The sequence below is a fragment of the Labrus bergylta genome, chromosome 7 (genome assembly GCF_963930695.1).
Source record: "Labrus bergylta chromosome 7, fLabBer1.1, whole genome shotgun sequence".
Taxonomy (NCBI): Eukaryota; Metazoa; Chordata; class Actinopteri; order Labriformes; family Labridae; genus Labrus; species Labrus bergylta.
The window spans coordinates 9,083,992-9,100,272 of NC_089201.1; the positions used below are offsets into that span (position 1 = coordinate 9,083,992).

General features: G+C 39.4%; 3 protein-coding genes across 3 annotated transcripts; 2 read left to right on the top strand and 1 right to left on the bottom strand.

The window, feature by feature from the left end:
• Nucleotides 1-385: 385 nt before the first annotated feature.
• Nucleotides 386-4,557, top strand: rabl2 (RAB, member of RAS oncogene family-like 2). Its single transcript, XM_020642239.3, has 8 exons — nucleotides 386-1,048; nucleotides 1,149-1,178; nucleotides 1,942-2,021; nucleotides 2,137-2,216; nucleotides 2,584-2,695; nucleotides 2,847-2,944; nucleotides 3,193-3,276; nucleotides 3,557-4,557. The coding sequence occupies exons 1-8, from the start codon at nucleotides 942-944 to the stop codon at nucleotides 3,635-3,637; spliced, it is 672 nt and encodes a 223-aa protein (XP_020497895.1). The 5' UTR covers nucleotides 386-941; the 3' UTR covers nucleotides 3,638-4,557.
• A 3,714-nt stretch (nucleotides 4,558-8,271) lies between these two features.
• slc15a5 (solute carrier family 15 member 5) lies at nucleotides 8,272-11,524 on the top strand. Its single transcript, XM_029278671.2, has 9 exons — nucleotides 8,272-8,675; nucleotides 8,932-9,154; nucleotides 9,341-9,510; nucleotides 9,738-9,958; nucleotides 10,045-10,231; nucleotides 10,399-10,587; nucleotides 10,723-10,854; nucleotides 10,987-11,095; nucleotides 11,254-11,524. Exons 1-9 carry the CDS (start codon nucleotides 8,324-8,326, stop codon nucleotides 11,393-11,395), a joined length of 1,725 nt encoding a protein of 574 aa, XP_029134504.2. The 5' UTR covers nucleotides 8,272-8,323; the 3' UTR covers nucleotides 11,396-11,524.
• A 155-nt stretch (nucleotides 11,525-11,679) lies between these two features.
• Nucleotides 11,680-16,281, bottom strand: LOC109979416 (E3 ubiquitin/ISG15 ligase TRIM25-like). Its single transcript, XM_029276326.2, has 5 exons — nucleotides 15,684-16,281; nucleotides 15,494-15,589; nucleotides 13,975-14,211; nucleotides 13,697-13,850; nucleotides 11,680-13,608 (listed from the first exon to the last, which is right to left on the bottom strand). The coding sequence occupies exons 1-5, from the start codon at nucleotides 16,260-16,262 to the stop codon at nucleotides 13,085-13,087; spliced, it is 1,590 nt and encodes a 529-aa protein (XP_029132159.2). The 5' UTR covers nucleotides 16,263-16,281; the 3' UTR covers nucleotides 11,680-13,084.

Consider the following 16,281-nt stretch of genomic DNA (forward strand, 5'->3'; position numbering starts at 1 on the left):
ACTGCCATTTGAAGAAGTGATAACCCTAAATACACTGGGACACATCCTTAACTCATTTCATTTATCTTAAAACTGAATAAAAACTCCTAAATGACTTTGAAATACATTTACACAGCAACCTTTGGGGCTTTCTGTTGCTACCATTTTATTTAAATGTGAAAGAATATTTCATTTTAAAATACAATTTAATCAGCTGTTGAATTGATTAATGTATGTAGGCCACTTTTAATCAGATTGTATTAAAATGTGACAGTATATTTATTTTGATTGTTTAAATAAAATATATTCCTATTTCTTGGTCTAGTTTTGTGAGCAGGTTATTTATTAATTATTTTTGTACAGGCTTTTGAACGGACAGCAAAGAGCCATGACGAGGTGAGGTCCTTCAGGCGTCCCCGTTGCGTAGAAACGAAACCCGTCGCGGGCATCATGCTCCATCTACAAACTTTTATTACATGGACGTCGAAGAGGGCAGAAAAGCAATTGACAATTTATTTTAATAGACAAAACGTACACACACAAGGCGGTTATTGACATTTGGGTACGTTTGTTTGGTTGATAATCAGCATCAAGGGTCATTTAGTAAGCGGTGCTAGCCGACTGTGAGCTAGCTGGTGGTTCAGTGTTGAAGGTAAAATACCCAAATAATACTTTTTAAAGACTCGTTTAATACACGGTCTTCAGTCTGCTGTTCTCGTCTTAGCAGCCTCATATTTTATTAATGTGAAAACCCGACGAATGAGGTGAAATGTGTGACATGAAGAGCTAACCAAAGGCAAGCTAGCTAACGTTTGTTCTAAGCTCGGATAAGAGCTTCTTCAGTGTTTCTCTTCTGAGGCTCATTGAGACCTTCGCACTGCTTCATTAAGTTACTTTCAAATATACACGTGTTGGCTAATACCATAAAACGGACTAAAGCAATCTAAAGTAACAGAATAATCATGGCTGGTGAAGGTGGCAGCATCCCCGAGTTGGACCAGATGAAGTACGATGCAGAAGAACAAGTGAAGATCATCTGCCTGGGAGACAGCGCAGTGGGGAAATCTAAGTGAGTGGTGATGGGTCATTTTCAGTTTAATGATGTTGTAGTGTATAACATACATTTATCTTTAAATAAGAATATCTCCCTGTCTCTTTCTCTCTCACAGGTTGATGGAGAGGTTTCTCATGGACGAATAGTATCCTTTAGCAGCTTTAGAAAGAAACATGACAAATCTTTCATTCTGTAAATCATACCAGCACTTGAACTGTGTTCATTGTTAATGGTCAACTCACACAACGGCTTAATCCCTCTCTTATTTCTTGCATAAAAATAATCAATAAATGCGTCTGCTAAGTGAATTGTAACAATTGTAACATTGTAAGTAAATAGTAGTACTCCTACAGCCAAGGGGGGGGGATATGAATGTTGCTGCAATACAATTGCATATAGTTAAATTCATTTTTGTCTTTTGTAGACTATTTTATCAGCAATTGGAACTTCATTTTCAGTATAAAAATGTGTTCTTCTAGCTGAATTGTGTATTTTATGTGACATATCAAACAAGAGGTTGATGATATGTCGGACACATTCTTATTGAAAGTGACATTTCCATTAGTTACAATCCTTTATTGATTTGTTTTAATTGAATTGTTGATATAAAAATATAGCTGGTATTTGTGGTCAAATTGAAGATATCTGTAAATCAAGTAATGCCTTTATTAATATATTTAATGCGTGTAAAAACATATTTTTGGAACATGTAACCTTAAATTAAAATTTTTAAATTGTAATTTCCACATAAAAGTTCATTTCTTCTGATCAGCCGGAGATATTAAATGTTGAAAACGCTATTTGGACGTTATTCTCATATGAGCATGGTGTATAAGGTGAGGTTTTTTGCCTGCCAACAAATCAAGGAATTTTTCCTTTCCAGTTTTCATCCTTAACACTTTCCACAGTCGTCCCCAGCAGTTGTCGACCTATGCGTTAACTCTGTACAAACACACAGCCACTGTAGGAAACAAAACAGTGTCGGTTGGTATGTATTATGCGTGTGTGATTGCTTTTGGTGTTCTGTCATTGACCACTGAAAATAATTGAATTCAGTCTTTTAAGTATAAAGCATCATAATGGTTGTTGTTACTGATCAACAGATTTCTGGGACACAGCTGGTCAGGAGAGATTTCAGAGCATGCATCCATCATACTACCACAAAGCACATGCATGCATCATGGTAAGACTCTGAGCCACTGAGCCTGCCAGGATCTTACAGGGAGTGAAAACACATAAACAAAAATGACTTTAAAGTTGTTTTTAAAAGTCAAGAAAAGATTATTCAGACACATTTCTAAAACAAAACATTCCATAGCATTTTCCAAAACATCCGTATGTTTTTTAATGTATTTTTGTTTCTCGCTCGCCTTTCCTTTGTGACATTTTACTTTATATTCTGTTTAAGCTAAACTCTCCTGTACATATGGCTTGTTCCTTTAGACGGTTATTACTTCACAGACAAGACAACAAGGACCTTCTCGAATGCACCAGCTGAATTGTAGATGTTTCAAACTGTCACTGAAGTAAACCTGTCTTCCTTCTCATAGGTCTTTGATGTTCAAAGGAAGATCACTTATAAGAATTTGGCCACTTGGTATAAGGAGCTGAGAGAGTACAGACCAGAGATACCCTGTTGTGTCGTCGCAAACAAAATTGATGGTGCTGTATATGAAAATGTAGTTCATATGGTCGTTTTAAATGTGAATGTTGCAGCATGTTTTACACCAATCTTTTGATTAGTTGTTCAACTAACAAAATGCCTCCTGAATTCCTGATGTGAACCTGTTTATATATATTTATTTATCTGCAGCTGATTTGAAGGTGACACAGAGAAGTTTTAACTTTGGGAAGAAGCAAGGACTTCCTTTTTACTTTGTATCAGCAGCTGATGGGACTAATGTAGTTAAGGTTTGTCTTTTGATTGTTATCATTTCTAATTTTACTTTAGTCCTCCATATGTTCATTTCTCTGTGTTTCAGATGTATTAGCAATTTTATAGTTTGTGCATCATTCCAACATATTCATGCTTAAACTATAATCACAGTTGCATAAACAGTCCTCTTTCTATATTGTATTATTTAGTATACCCTCACAAATTGTTCAAATAACTTCAAATGCCCCTTTGTTGATAGTTCTGACTCTAACTCTCAAAACAGATGTTCAGAGAGATGATCAATAGAGCGGTGGACTACAAGCAAAACCCCAGCGACTTCATGGATGAAGTGTTGCAAGAGTTAGAGGTACCAGCTCTGAAAACCACACAGTGGAAACACTGATGTGCTTTCTTTTGAGTCTGTGTAGTTTGATACAAATCCTGACTTAAGTATTTAAATGCAGGGATTAAACATGTTTGTGTTCGCTATACTTCCCCTCAAGAAATCCATTAAAAACCTGTTTTGTTTTTCCAATGTTCACTCATTCACTGTTTTAGTTATGTGGATGGAGTCATAAAACTCATTATGTGTCTCAATGTTTTTTTTAATGAAAACATATTTGTAATTTGTTGCTCTTCTCTTGTAGAACTTTGACCTGGAGAAGAAGGAAGAAAACTCAGACGCAGATGGGGACGGGTTGAACGCAGAGAGTCCAGAGTTGGACTGAAAAGTGTTCTTCAGTGTATCCTCAAAAACCAAGGTGTCATCTCATGGATCATTAGCTCTCCTCTGGGGTTGATGCTGTGAATAAGTTATGTTTTATGTGAAAATATCAAAGATCTCAGATTATCTGTAAAGGACAGCATTTTGTCTTCAGTTACCTTTTGTGGTGGAGGCTGGCAGACATTTTTCAGTGAGGTTTAAAGTGACTGCCCTCCATCGCTCCTGTGACATTGAAAAAGATATAAACCCGGTGTAATAATAAGAACTTGTTTTATTCACTGGTTCAATTTATTTTTTGTGTCCTCATTCTTACCTTGTCCACCAGTATCTACTATAATATTAGTAGAAAATCCTATCAGACTGATTGTTGATTTATTTGTATCATGTAATAAGAATGTGAATCCTTGAACAGTTGCCCGTGTAGAGCAAAGTGAACTTTTGATTGTGAACCAAACATGCTGCTGTTCTCCATGTTTGTGTGTAGTAGCTCCATCTGTTGGCTGCTTTTGTTGCATTTATTTTATGATGAAAAGTCTGATGTTCACATCTTTCAAAGGGAAATGTAATGTACCTTGTAACCATGTGTTTTTATGTGTCTGACTTGCTGTGATCCTGGCACAAGAGCACAGTCTGTTTCATTGAAGGAATCAACTGCAGGGCATATATACACAGACATCACTTGTCCTTAATTATGGGTTCGAGGCAGTAGTTTGTGCATTAATTCAGATTAGCAGGACTGCTATACAAAGAATTGAACCAGTTTTCTAAAAGGTTGACACTCACCTGAAAACCAATTATTCCTGTATGAGCTTTATGTTGTACATAGAAACCGTGTATCTATATTTTTTATTTATATGTGACTGTTTTGTGTGTTAATTACTCACAATAAATCACACTGGAATGTATTTATGAACCTAAAATTCAGTTCAGTTTATGCTGTAATTACATTGTTATTACATAACAAACATGTCAGGTTTTGATTTGCCCATACTTGATGTGCATGAAGTCTGAGTATTGTCTGGTTTACATTTACTTCAGCTTGAACTGTGTGTATCAAAATTAAGGGGTGTTTGTAAAATAAGTGTCTAGATGTCACTGGGAGAAACTTGATGATTTTGCTTGACATTGGATGCTGAGAAGCATCTCATCTGTGAGACAAGCTGAGGCTTTTAGTGGTGCAACCATCAATAACTGAAAATGACTAGTTTTGCATCTATTATGCATATATACATACATGTACACCGCTTGTCTCATTTGGAGTCATGGGGGGGCTGGAGCCGATCCCTTTTATCATAGGGCAAAAGGCAGGGTATGCCCTGAACTGGTGGCAAGTCGATATCAGGGCTGACATACAGCAACAATTAACGAGTCACATTTACATTTACGGGCAATTTAGAGTCACCAATTAACCTTAAAAGCGTCTTTGGCCTGTGCATTCAAGGGGAGAACATGCAAAATCCACACAGAAAGGCCACGTTTGACTGAGGATTTGAACCAGGGACCTTCTTGCTGTGAGGTATCAGCACCTAAAACTACTGCACCAGCGTGCAGCTCTGACTGTAGATCTACATGAAAACAACAATTCCTGTAAGTGTCATTTACAAGTAGTTATTACAGCAACACTAAAGACAACATAAGATACAACACAATGTGAAAAAAGGGATATTTACACTGTTAACCTGCTTTAACCATACTTTTGCTAAAAAAAACACTCAACTGACAGCATTACATAAAACATTCTATTTTCTTTATACATTCAGTAGCCATGTTTTTTTACAACGTTGGGATGATTGAATTGTTTTCTTCATATTAAGATATTCAATCTCTTAATGACTTGGCACCTGATTAGGAGCATCTCCAACTTTGTTGTTTAAGGACATTTGAGGTATAATCTCAAAAATCTTGAATCCCTTTGTTTTCATAATAATCTCACTGCAGATAAAGAATGCTGTCGTTGACTTTTTGATGAAAGATACGCTTGCTAATCTTCAAAATAATTAAACTCAGTGAAAAACAATTTTGTAACATTTTATTAGCAAGACAACTATTTCCGCTCCATACTAGATTATTATACCAGGCTATAGGCTTTGACTCAACATCTTCACTCTGCTTATCTTACTTAGAGGTGTCAGACGTTACCTACCTGTACAATCTCCAGAGGTTTTTTTTAACTGGTGGGGTTTTGTCACATAAAACCTTACTGAGAAAGAAATTCAAGAAATTGAATTACATTTTATAGGCTTTTTTTTTTACTGCAAACACTTTTTGTCTGAAGTGCTCTTTAACAAAGCGTTCTTCTGTTCAGTGCTCGCCTGGGCTGTGCACAAACGATACGATTACTCCTTACTAACAGACAGTTCAGGCATCAGGCAGCTCTGACCCCACTGAAGTTAACCTGCAACACATCTCACACACTCTTAACATGATCAGTCTAATTACCAGCAGCAGCTCTTCCTCCACGGAGCTGCTTTCACAAACAGATGTGGCATTTTCAGACTGTTTGTAATTACCCAAAGCACTAAATCACTTCTGGACTCAAACTCAACTCAATTTAGTTTGGCTCACTTTAACTAAATTACTGGTTCTGGAATCAATCTCCTGGAAAGGGGCTGGACTCTCTCCATTTCTGTAGTTGCCCAAGGTGAGAGGCGCCGAGCAGGTGTGGTGGTACTCACAAGCCCCCAACTGAGGGGTACCTGAACACCCTAGGCCAAAGATTGTGGATCGACTTTTCATGTCATCAGATATCAGATCTGCAGCTGTATGTATTGGACACTATGGTGAAGAGAGGAGCAGAGCTGTCAACTGATCACCATCTGATTGTGAGTTGGATCAGGTGGAGGGCTGGGGCTGCTGGACAGACCTGGTAAACCTAAACGTATAGTGTGGGTAAACTGGGAACTTTTGGCGGAGGAATAATTCTTGTGCATCCCGGGGGACATTGGGGCTCTGGATATTGTTGGGCTATCTTGGCTGACACCTCTTCAGTGTCTGGTTGAGGACTGGCCCATTTTTTAAAAGGGGAACTTGAGGATGTGCTTTAACTATCGGTTGTACAGAGGCTAAATTCCTCGAGCCCGGGTTCGAATCCAAACTGGTTCTCCTTTCCCTCATGTCTTTCTCCACTCTCTATCACCCTGGTTTCTGACTCTATCCACTGTCCTATCTCTAAAATAAATGTTAAAAAAGCCCCAAAAACATCTTTAAAAAAAATGAGATGGCATATAGCCTACAAGCCTCTGAAATGAGTTTCCTCTGAAAAGTGGCTCAGTTCTTAATAAGAGACAATGAGGAGCCGGAGGAGGTAGCTTGAAATAGAGACACTGCTCCTTCGCATATAAAGGAGCCAGTAGTTCGGCATCTGATTAGCATGCCTCATGGTTGCCTCCCTTTGGAGGTCTTCGGGGCACGTTCAACTGGGAGGAGACCCAGGTGTAGACCAAGAGCTCACTGGAGGGATATACATCCCTTCTGTGCTGGGAACACCTTGGGATCCCTCAGGAGGAGCTGGAAAACGTTGCTGGGGAGAGGGACACCTGGGGACACTTGCTCAGCCTGCTGACACCATGACCCAGCCCTGGATACAAGGAAGATAGTGGATGGATGGATGAACTAAATCACTTCTTGTTTTGCTTTATGTTTTAAATGGTAATGCTCCCATAAAGGCAACATTGTGAGAATTTGAACAGATTTTTCTGAACTTCTTTTTAATTTATGTCAGGACCTGAAGATAATTTCAACCACATTCTTAAAAAGTGTATTTGCATAGATTATCAACCCTGCCTTTAATACCCTGTAACAACTTTATATTTAACAGTTCAGTTAAACGTTCAGAAACAAAGCCCAGGCACACAGGGCTTTTGGGGTAGTTCTTAAATTTAGCCAACTTTTAATTTATATATGGACATACTGGTAGTTCCCATGAACAGGAATGAACAGTGTCAAATGTCCACATGCACAGAGAAGACACATTTATATGATTTACATTTACTAAAGTGAAGTTTATAATGTGGAGATTAAATGGAGTGTTGCTAATGTAATAAAGAAAGGATGGAGGAAATAAACACATTTTAACAACATTTAAAACGTTTTTTTAACTCCTTTATTTAATTGATTTAAAGAGAGAGGAAAATGAAATCTATTAATAAGTTTAAAATAATAATAATAATAAGGAATTGTTTCAGTTTTCCTCTGTTGAAATGAAATAAATAATTCTGGTAAATCTCCCCAAAAAATATGTCTTGTTTGGTAAAATTTCAATCAGTTTCATAACCAGTAAAAAAAATTCACAGGAGCTTTAAGTGCCACTTCTCTGTATGAATCCCCAATGAACAAACAACAGCCACATGTCTTTATCTTGTTGGTTATAATAGAAATATTCCTGGATGCGCTCTAAAGTGCTCCCATTGGTCACTCCTGTTGGATACAATTTTGCATGATGTATCAGGTCCCTGTGAAGCCTCCGCAGTTCTGAGTAAAATCATGACTCAGGAGGACGGTCAGTCGGCAGCACGTGCAGGAAATAAGAAGGTGTGTCTGAATCTACGTGTCTGCAAAGTTACACCAAAGTGAGGGATTCCAGCTCTGGCCTCTGATGCTCTAATTCTGAAAGAGCAGGAGTCAGAGCTCAGTGTGGTCCAGTACTGGTTGCATCCAGTCAGCCACACAGCCAGGCAGCTGGTCCAGTGTCATGGTGACAGAGGACTTTCAGAGATTGCCAGAGGGCAGAGGAAAACTACGGCGACTGTCTCAGACCCCACGTCCAGACCAGGGATCACAGACGAAATCTCGCAAGAAGCTTCAGGTCATCATATGTGTCCTGCTTGTGGAGCTGTTTGAGAGGTTCACTTTCTTTGGGATAGTATGCAACATGATTCTCTTCTGCACAGTGAAGCTGGGCTATGATAACTACCTGGCTGCAACAGTCAACCTGTGCTTTATAGGAGCCAGTACTCTAACTCCTGTGCTGGTTGGCTGGTTTGCAGAAACCTGTTTGGGAAGGACTAAAGTGCTCTATCTGTGTGCTTTTCTTCATTTTTTTGGTAAGAAACAATGATTCAGGCTGGTATGTTTGATGGTTTAAGGTTTAGAATATAAATGATAATATATAATGTGTAAAAAACATTCCACTATTAGTGTTTTTCTTATTCTTTCAAAGCCACATCCTGGAGTTCAGCTGTTTAAATCAGTATATGAATCTTATAACTGCATTTGTGAGCTCATTTTTTTACATGAAATTTGATTTAACTGCTTAGTCAAGGATCAGCAATCAGGTTTCTCTGTCACCATATTTCCCAGGCACAGCCATGCTGCCTGTGGTGGCTTTCCCGTTTGAGGATTTCTACATCGACACTCATCACATGACACATCAGTTGGAGCCTCGAGAGCAGCAGATCTTGTTCTACACCGGCCTCCTGGCTGCCGCTCTGGGCATCGGTGGCATCCGAGCCATCCTCTGTCCAATGGGAGCCTACAGCCTGCAGAGCTACAACCAGCATCAGCTCCTGTCTTTCTTTAACTGGTCAGTTGGTGTGGCAACCTTAAACGTTCCCTCTCCTCCAAAATCATGACAATTCATCTAATAGATGTTGAAATATTTTAGTCTGGTCCACAGTTTGGGACTTTAGCTCAAAATGTGTGATTTTCCATCTAAATGACTTTAAATCTGCATTTGAATTCTAAACTTATATTTTTTATTTATGTTCAGGTTTTACTGGTTGGTCAACCTGAATTCTACAGTAGTTTTTCTGGGCATTGCTTACATCCAGCAATCTGTGGGCAAAAATCTGGGCTTCCTTATCCCCTTTACATCTGTGCTGCTGGCTCTGATCGCCATACATATGATGAGGAACAGACTCACCTACAAACCCAAGAAAGGTAACATAGATACAATGTGAGACGAGTTAAACAGATATTCAAATATGGTTGTAAAATGCACTGCGCATAAACCTAAATAAACAAACAGAGAGTGAGGTCTTTTACCTGCTTTTTGAAAAGTGTCTCGAGATAACACTTGTTATGAGTTGACGCTATACAAATAAAAATTGATTGAAATAAAATTGATTGATAAAGAATTCCTTCTGTCCTTTTTGTGTCCGTCATAGGTGGATCGTTGTTAACCACACTGGGAGTTTTTTTTAATTCTCTAAAGATGTGCTGCCTCTATTATCGCCACCTGAGTGGAGATGTTGCTTCCTGGCTGGATCGGGCCAAGGAGAACAATGGTGGCCGATACAGTGAAACACATGTGGAGAATGTCAAAGTCCTGGCCAAGCTCTTCCCTCTGTATGGCCTTCAGCTGCTGTACAGAGCCTGCATCACACAGGCAGGTCACAGAATGTAGATATAACAAGTCTTCATCATAAACCATTGAAAAGGATCATGCCCATGCTAACAACATGTTTCCTATAGATTCCCTCAAGTTACTACATACAAACCATGAATTCAAACCTTCATCTGAGTGACCTTCTGCTGCCCATTGGTGCCATGAATGTTATCAGCATTGTGCCTCTGCTGCTCTTAGCGCCACTGATCGAATGTGTGACCACCTTGTACCTCTCCATGGGTAAAACTCCTATGGCACCAGCGAAAGTCATCAGTAAGTATGTCTATGCATACATCCCATGCAAGGTACCACCTTCACCTTCACTTAAATCCTCTTATGCCCCTTTGCCTTTCTGCGTCTGTAATCCTCCCCCTTTTCTCCTATAAATGTTCTTCAGCCCTGTTTTTCATCACCCTTCCCTGTCCATCCTCCACTTCCAGCTCTGGGCCATGTGTGTGCCACTCTGTCTGTGCTGGTGGCAGGTTTGTCCGAGTTGCAGAGGAAGTCTTACCCTCTGGTGGAACAGACTCTGTTGGGGAAAGTCCTGCAAGTGTCGTCCATGCCGTGTTTCCAGCTGGCTCCTCAGTACATCCTACTCGGTCTGGCAGAGGCTCTCGTCACCCCTGCATGTGAGTGACTGACTCTAGGCCTTCATTACTAAATTTGATGCTGGTCTTACATGGCACATCCTGCCCAAAATCTTTAAAACAACCTGACTGGGGAGAGAAACTCACAGATGTCTGCTGTTTCTGCCTTTCTCACAGGTTCCCTCATATCTTTCCAGCTGACCCCTAATCACATCAGAGGGATCTCCCTGCACTTCCTCACTCTGTCCTATGGAGGTGGCTGTTTCCTCGGGGCTTTCATCATTCAGCTGGCACACGCTCTCTCTGGAGGTGAAATAATTAAAAGATCTGTATTTCATTATTTTTAAAGATAACTTAAGAAATTGCAATTTAAATGAAATCATAATGAAGTTTAGCACAAGTCGCTAATGCTGATTAAACCCCAATGGTAATTAATTTCAGGTAACTTCTACCCAAACACATTGCATGATGGTAATCTGGAGAGGTTCTTCTTCGTCCTTGCTACACTCATGGCTATAAATACTGTTGTGTTTTGGAACATGTCTTACAGGTACAGTATGATTTCTAACTGCCTAGCTTATAAGATGCCATGCTATGGCTCATATATAAACTTTTTGTGGTGCAAACAGACTAATTTCAGCAGGTTTGTGTCTCTAAACATTGTTTAATTAAATACTTGTGTTTTCTTGTTATCCTGATGTTGTCCAGGTACATAGACCTGAGTGTGCAGGGTAAGGCTCTTACAATCAGCCCTCTGACTGAGAAGCTGCTGCGTTACAAGGCCTGTCTGCGGTTCTACGACACTGTGGAGCGCTCCTACACACACGCATCTATTGAATCTATTATTTGATCTGTGTGGTTAAACAATTTTAACTGTTTCATTAGTGTCTTGATTATGAAGATGTCCTGTAAGTGGTGCTGGCGCTGCGTGTTACTATGTGAAAACCTGTTACATTCATTTGTGGGCTGAACTGTTAAATAAAGTACTTTAAATGTACTTGTGTATATGTGTTTGTTGTTGATACAATCATTATGTTATTTGCAATTTTTACACAAATATATTCCTTACTCTAAGGCATAACAGAAAATATTAAAAGCACAGTAAATCTTATAAATACATATAATTTGGAAAGCATAAGTCTTTATTGGACTAAATCAAGCTTATCAAACTAATTTTGCGTGACTGATTCTTTGACATCTTGTATGAAACCCCAATTTGTAGTGACCAGCTCAAAAGGTCATGGCAACAAAAAAGGGGAAAGACCCAAAATAGCACTTCATTAGACTGAATAATTTACAAAAAACATAAATTGCACATAAAAATTAGATATTGATTTGGGTGGATGAAAAGTATTGTGCGTGTATTGGAAAAAGGAAGATGAAGTAACAAAACACTAAACATGCAGAAAGTCTCTGTGAGCAGACTACAATGGCAGCTAACTGGGAGCATTGGGCCGAGGTGCTCTCAGTCAGGTTGGTTAAACAACCTCCTAATTAGATGTACCTGCAACAAGAGAGGAGAAGGCAAAAACCAAACAGGCCATAGGGCTGTCACACCATCCAAAAGACATAATAAACACAGCCATAGTGACTACATGGAGTAGTCCTGAAAACAAATATGGAATGGAAAAAGTTCACACAATGTTTTCTGACCATTTAAGCAACATGTTAGAGAAAAAGGTAACAAAGGAATTCAAACATGAACCACAAATTACAATATTAGTCTTTATGCAGATGACATGTTTTTATACATAAGAAATCCTTCATCATTCCAAGAAACCATCTTACCATATAGTGATTCCCCAGAACTCAGATTACATGTTTTTATACATAAGAAACCCTTCATCATTCAAAGAAACCATCTTACCATATAGTGATTCCCCAGAACTCAGATTACTCTACAAACTCATCAAAATCTACCATTTTTCTTGATCATAACTTGTCTGCATCCCATATCCTTTATTGCTCTGGTTTATTGCTATGGTCAAATCACATACTTAGAGATAAACATTTCCAACAGGCTGCCAGAGCTGTTCAAACTCAATTTCAACAATGGCTTAAAACATTACATTATTACCTCAAACTCTGGATAAGCATATTCATATCACTTTTAAACAACCATAATAATCACAATACTCCCTAATTTATTCATTCTAAATAATCTAAAGTCAATTGATTTACAACTGACAGTAAATGATACTCGATAAATAAGAAAAACAAAAGTGACGACAACCCTGAGACCCTAAAACAAATGAGGCTAAAACTCACGACATTTCTTCATTTTATTTCCTAGCAAACCAACATCACATAACTAGGTGGATTCAACATAACCAACTTGGCAACATATGCAGACATAAAGGACACATTACAATAATCATTACAATCAAAAATGAACCATATATTTTTTATCTGTAAGTAACAGTAGGCTATTCATCTCTTTTAACTCTCAGGCATTCACAAATGTGATTATTATTCACTATTGTGGTTCCTTCTATCCCTGAATCATAAAACTACAGCTCAGTTTTCTAAAACAGACTGGTTAAAGGTGGCATATTTTGAGTGTTGAGCCCAAATCAACAGAGAATCCGGGATAGAGAGGTTTTCTGAAGGTGGTCTGGATCTTGTGCAGCAGTGTGAACCTATCAGAAACACTGTAGAAGGCCAGTGTCCCAGCTTTGTAGTCAAGATGAACACCCACTTTTCGGCAGAGAGCCGGAGGAATTTGACCTTTGTGAAGACTATTGTGCCAAAACACACACCCAGATGAAGAGCAGGTTAATTTCCAGGAAAATTTGTTATGGCCAAAGCAGGAATATTTCCCTGAGCCCTTTCTTTGGATGCATTTGTACGACACGGCCAAGTCCACAAAGCCACCATCCCACTCCACCTCCCAGTAGTGGCTCCCACTGAGGGCGTTCTTGCACAGAGCCTGGTAATGGTGGGTGAATCTGTCAGGGTGATCAGGATGAGCCTGGTCATGGCATCCCCAGGATATCTCATCATTTGTGTCAGACAAGCAAAGACATGCAGCTACTGTGTTTGGATCCAGCTCCAACTTGACGACTGCAGGGAGAAATGAAGCACTCATTAAAAGACCACATTAATTAAGAAATTCAATTATTAAGAAATTAAGAAAAAAGGTCCAACTCACGCTCATTTTTTTCAAAATGGCTGAAAATGTCATTCTTTGCGTTCTCAAAAATATTTTTCACATTATCTCTCTGTTCCCTGACAAACTCTGTCAATGTGTCAAGTTTTTTATGTGAGTCTGTGAATGCAGGGAGGTCACCCAGAGCCACGAAACCCTGCAAGACAAACAAATACACTATATGAGTTATTATGCAACATTTTCAAAATTAACTGCAAAAAAACCCCAAAACTGTAAGTAACAATGGAATACGCTTCCAAGGACTTTGAACATGTCATCACCTTAAGAAACTGGATAAGCTGGTCCTCTTTCAATGAAAGCTGGTCCAGATTATCCTCTCTCTTCCTCAGCTCAAACTCTTCTTGCTGAAGTTCCCCGAGATGACCGTTGGTTTGGTCAGCTCCAGATTTCTCTGCATCTTCAGCTTTTTCTCTCATCTCCAAGCACTTGATCTGCACAAAACGAATGTGTTCTTCACACCGTCGCTGAAAGTCACCATACCCCTGCCAAGCAGCGTCCTTGTAGGAAACAAGAATATTATGTTCAGCCATGACCGGTTGAGCTCAACTTTCATTCAAACTTGTACTTTACAGTGCAGATAAGAACGAAATTTCGTTGCATTTGGCTCGTTGTAGTGCAGGATAAAAAACAGCAGCAAGTATTTACATAGAAAAATAAGGTGCAGATATAAATGTCATTCTTTGCGTTCTCAAAAATATTTTTCTATAAGCCAGTTCAAAAGAATTTGCACTTCTTGAAAATCATCTCTTTCTAATTGAGTGGTCTGGACCCTTCTATTTAGTCCCTGGAAAAAAAACTATCTATCTATCTATCTATCTTATCTCTGAAGCACTTGATGTTATGCTGTGTACTGCTAATTGTAGTTACACATCCTGCTCGCTAGGGGTTGTAGTGAGTAACAATTTGGAACAAGATTGAATGCTTCTGTTCCTACATGTTCTGTGTCGAGCCCACAGCCTCTTGAGAGATGGTGTTGCCTTTCTTAAAGATGGTAAAAAATATGACAACTACATGCTGATGAGAAATGAGTGAGAAGCCCGATGCACACCACCAACAACAACAACAGCTATTCTACGGGGTACCCGTGGAAATTAAAGTCGCAAATTTTAAATCTCGTAAATTTACGAGTTTAATCTCAATCTTTTTTATTTATTTATTTTTTAACATGGCCCTAATCCTCCGTCGTATATAAACACCTCGTATGTTTGTAATATATTACATGTACAGCTTTATGGCTTTATGTTGAAAATTAGAAGCTCAGGGGGCTCAGATTCATGCATCCAGGCGAGAGCCCACAAGAGGAGAGCGCACAAACGAGAGAGCACCAGGATGCAGCCATACAGTCTTGGGCCATGGCGCAGCAGGGGGCCAATCGTGCTTGAGTACGGCACGGTACGGATGGCCAGTGTGACCGTGCCCTAAAACTAAGAGTGCCGTCAGACTGGCAATGTTGTCATACCGTAGTTAAGCAGTCACACTGGTCAAATTTACTGGACTTTAGCAGTGAAGCGTGCTAAGGCACGGTACGGATTGCCAGTGTGACCGCGCCCTAGATTAACTGTCTCTGGAATACACAGCATGGAAATGATTCTGCTGACAAACTATTGTTTCCCAATAGTTGACTCACACACAGAACAAAACCTTCTTCAGTAAGACTAAACTGCAGTTTACCCAAACACTTTCTTTTCTTATTATCTGGTATAAACATTTTAGAAAGAGCATAGTACACAAAATATGCAAAAAGGAGAAAGAAGTTGTCTTATGAAAGTAATGACTCACTCTTACAGAGTCTGCAGCCTGCCTCAGCTCCACCTTTTTCCCTTCCAAATACAGCAATCGGTCTGCTATTTCCTGTTTAGTCCAGTCAAGTTGTCTCTGTTGAAACACAAAAGCAGGAGTTCTTCATAACTTAAGTGACATTAAAAAGACTGGCAAATAACACTTTCAGTATATAGCTGATCTGAAATACCTGCATTTTATGCTTTTCTGCTGTAACTGTCACTGTGTCATGATCTTTGTGCTCTTCCTCCACACACTGCAGACAAATAAACTGCTGATCAGTGCGGCAGTAATGCTCCATAAGTTTGTCATGACGTCTGCAGATCCTTTCCAGTATCCAGTGAGAGGCTTTTGTCAGTTTGTGTTTTTTTAATGGTGGTACTTCAAAGTGAGGCTTCAGATGAGTCTCACAGTAAGAAGCCAAACACACAAGACAAATCGTAGAGGCTTTTCTTTTTCTCTCTGTGCAGGCATCACATGCAACATCCCCAGATTCAGCATAGGTGTCTTCAGCTTCAGCAGCAGCTCTTTGACTGTTGTTTTTCCTTTTTTCCTCCAACAGGGCAGCCAGGAGTGTGTTCCTCTTCAGCAGAGGCCTCTCTGTGACACGTTGCCTACACTGAGGGCAGCTGTATCCTCCATTGTCATTTATATCCCAGAAGGCATTGATGCATTTCATACAGTAACTGTGTCCACAAGTGGTCGTCACTGGATCCTGCATTAATTCAAAACAGATCGGACAATCGAAAAAATCCTGATCGTCAGCCATTTCTCCTGCTCAAACTGAT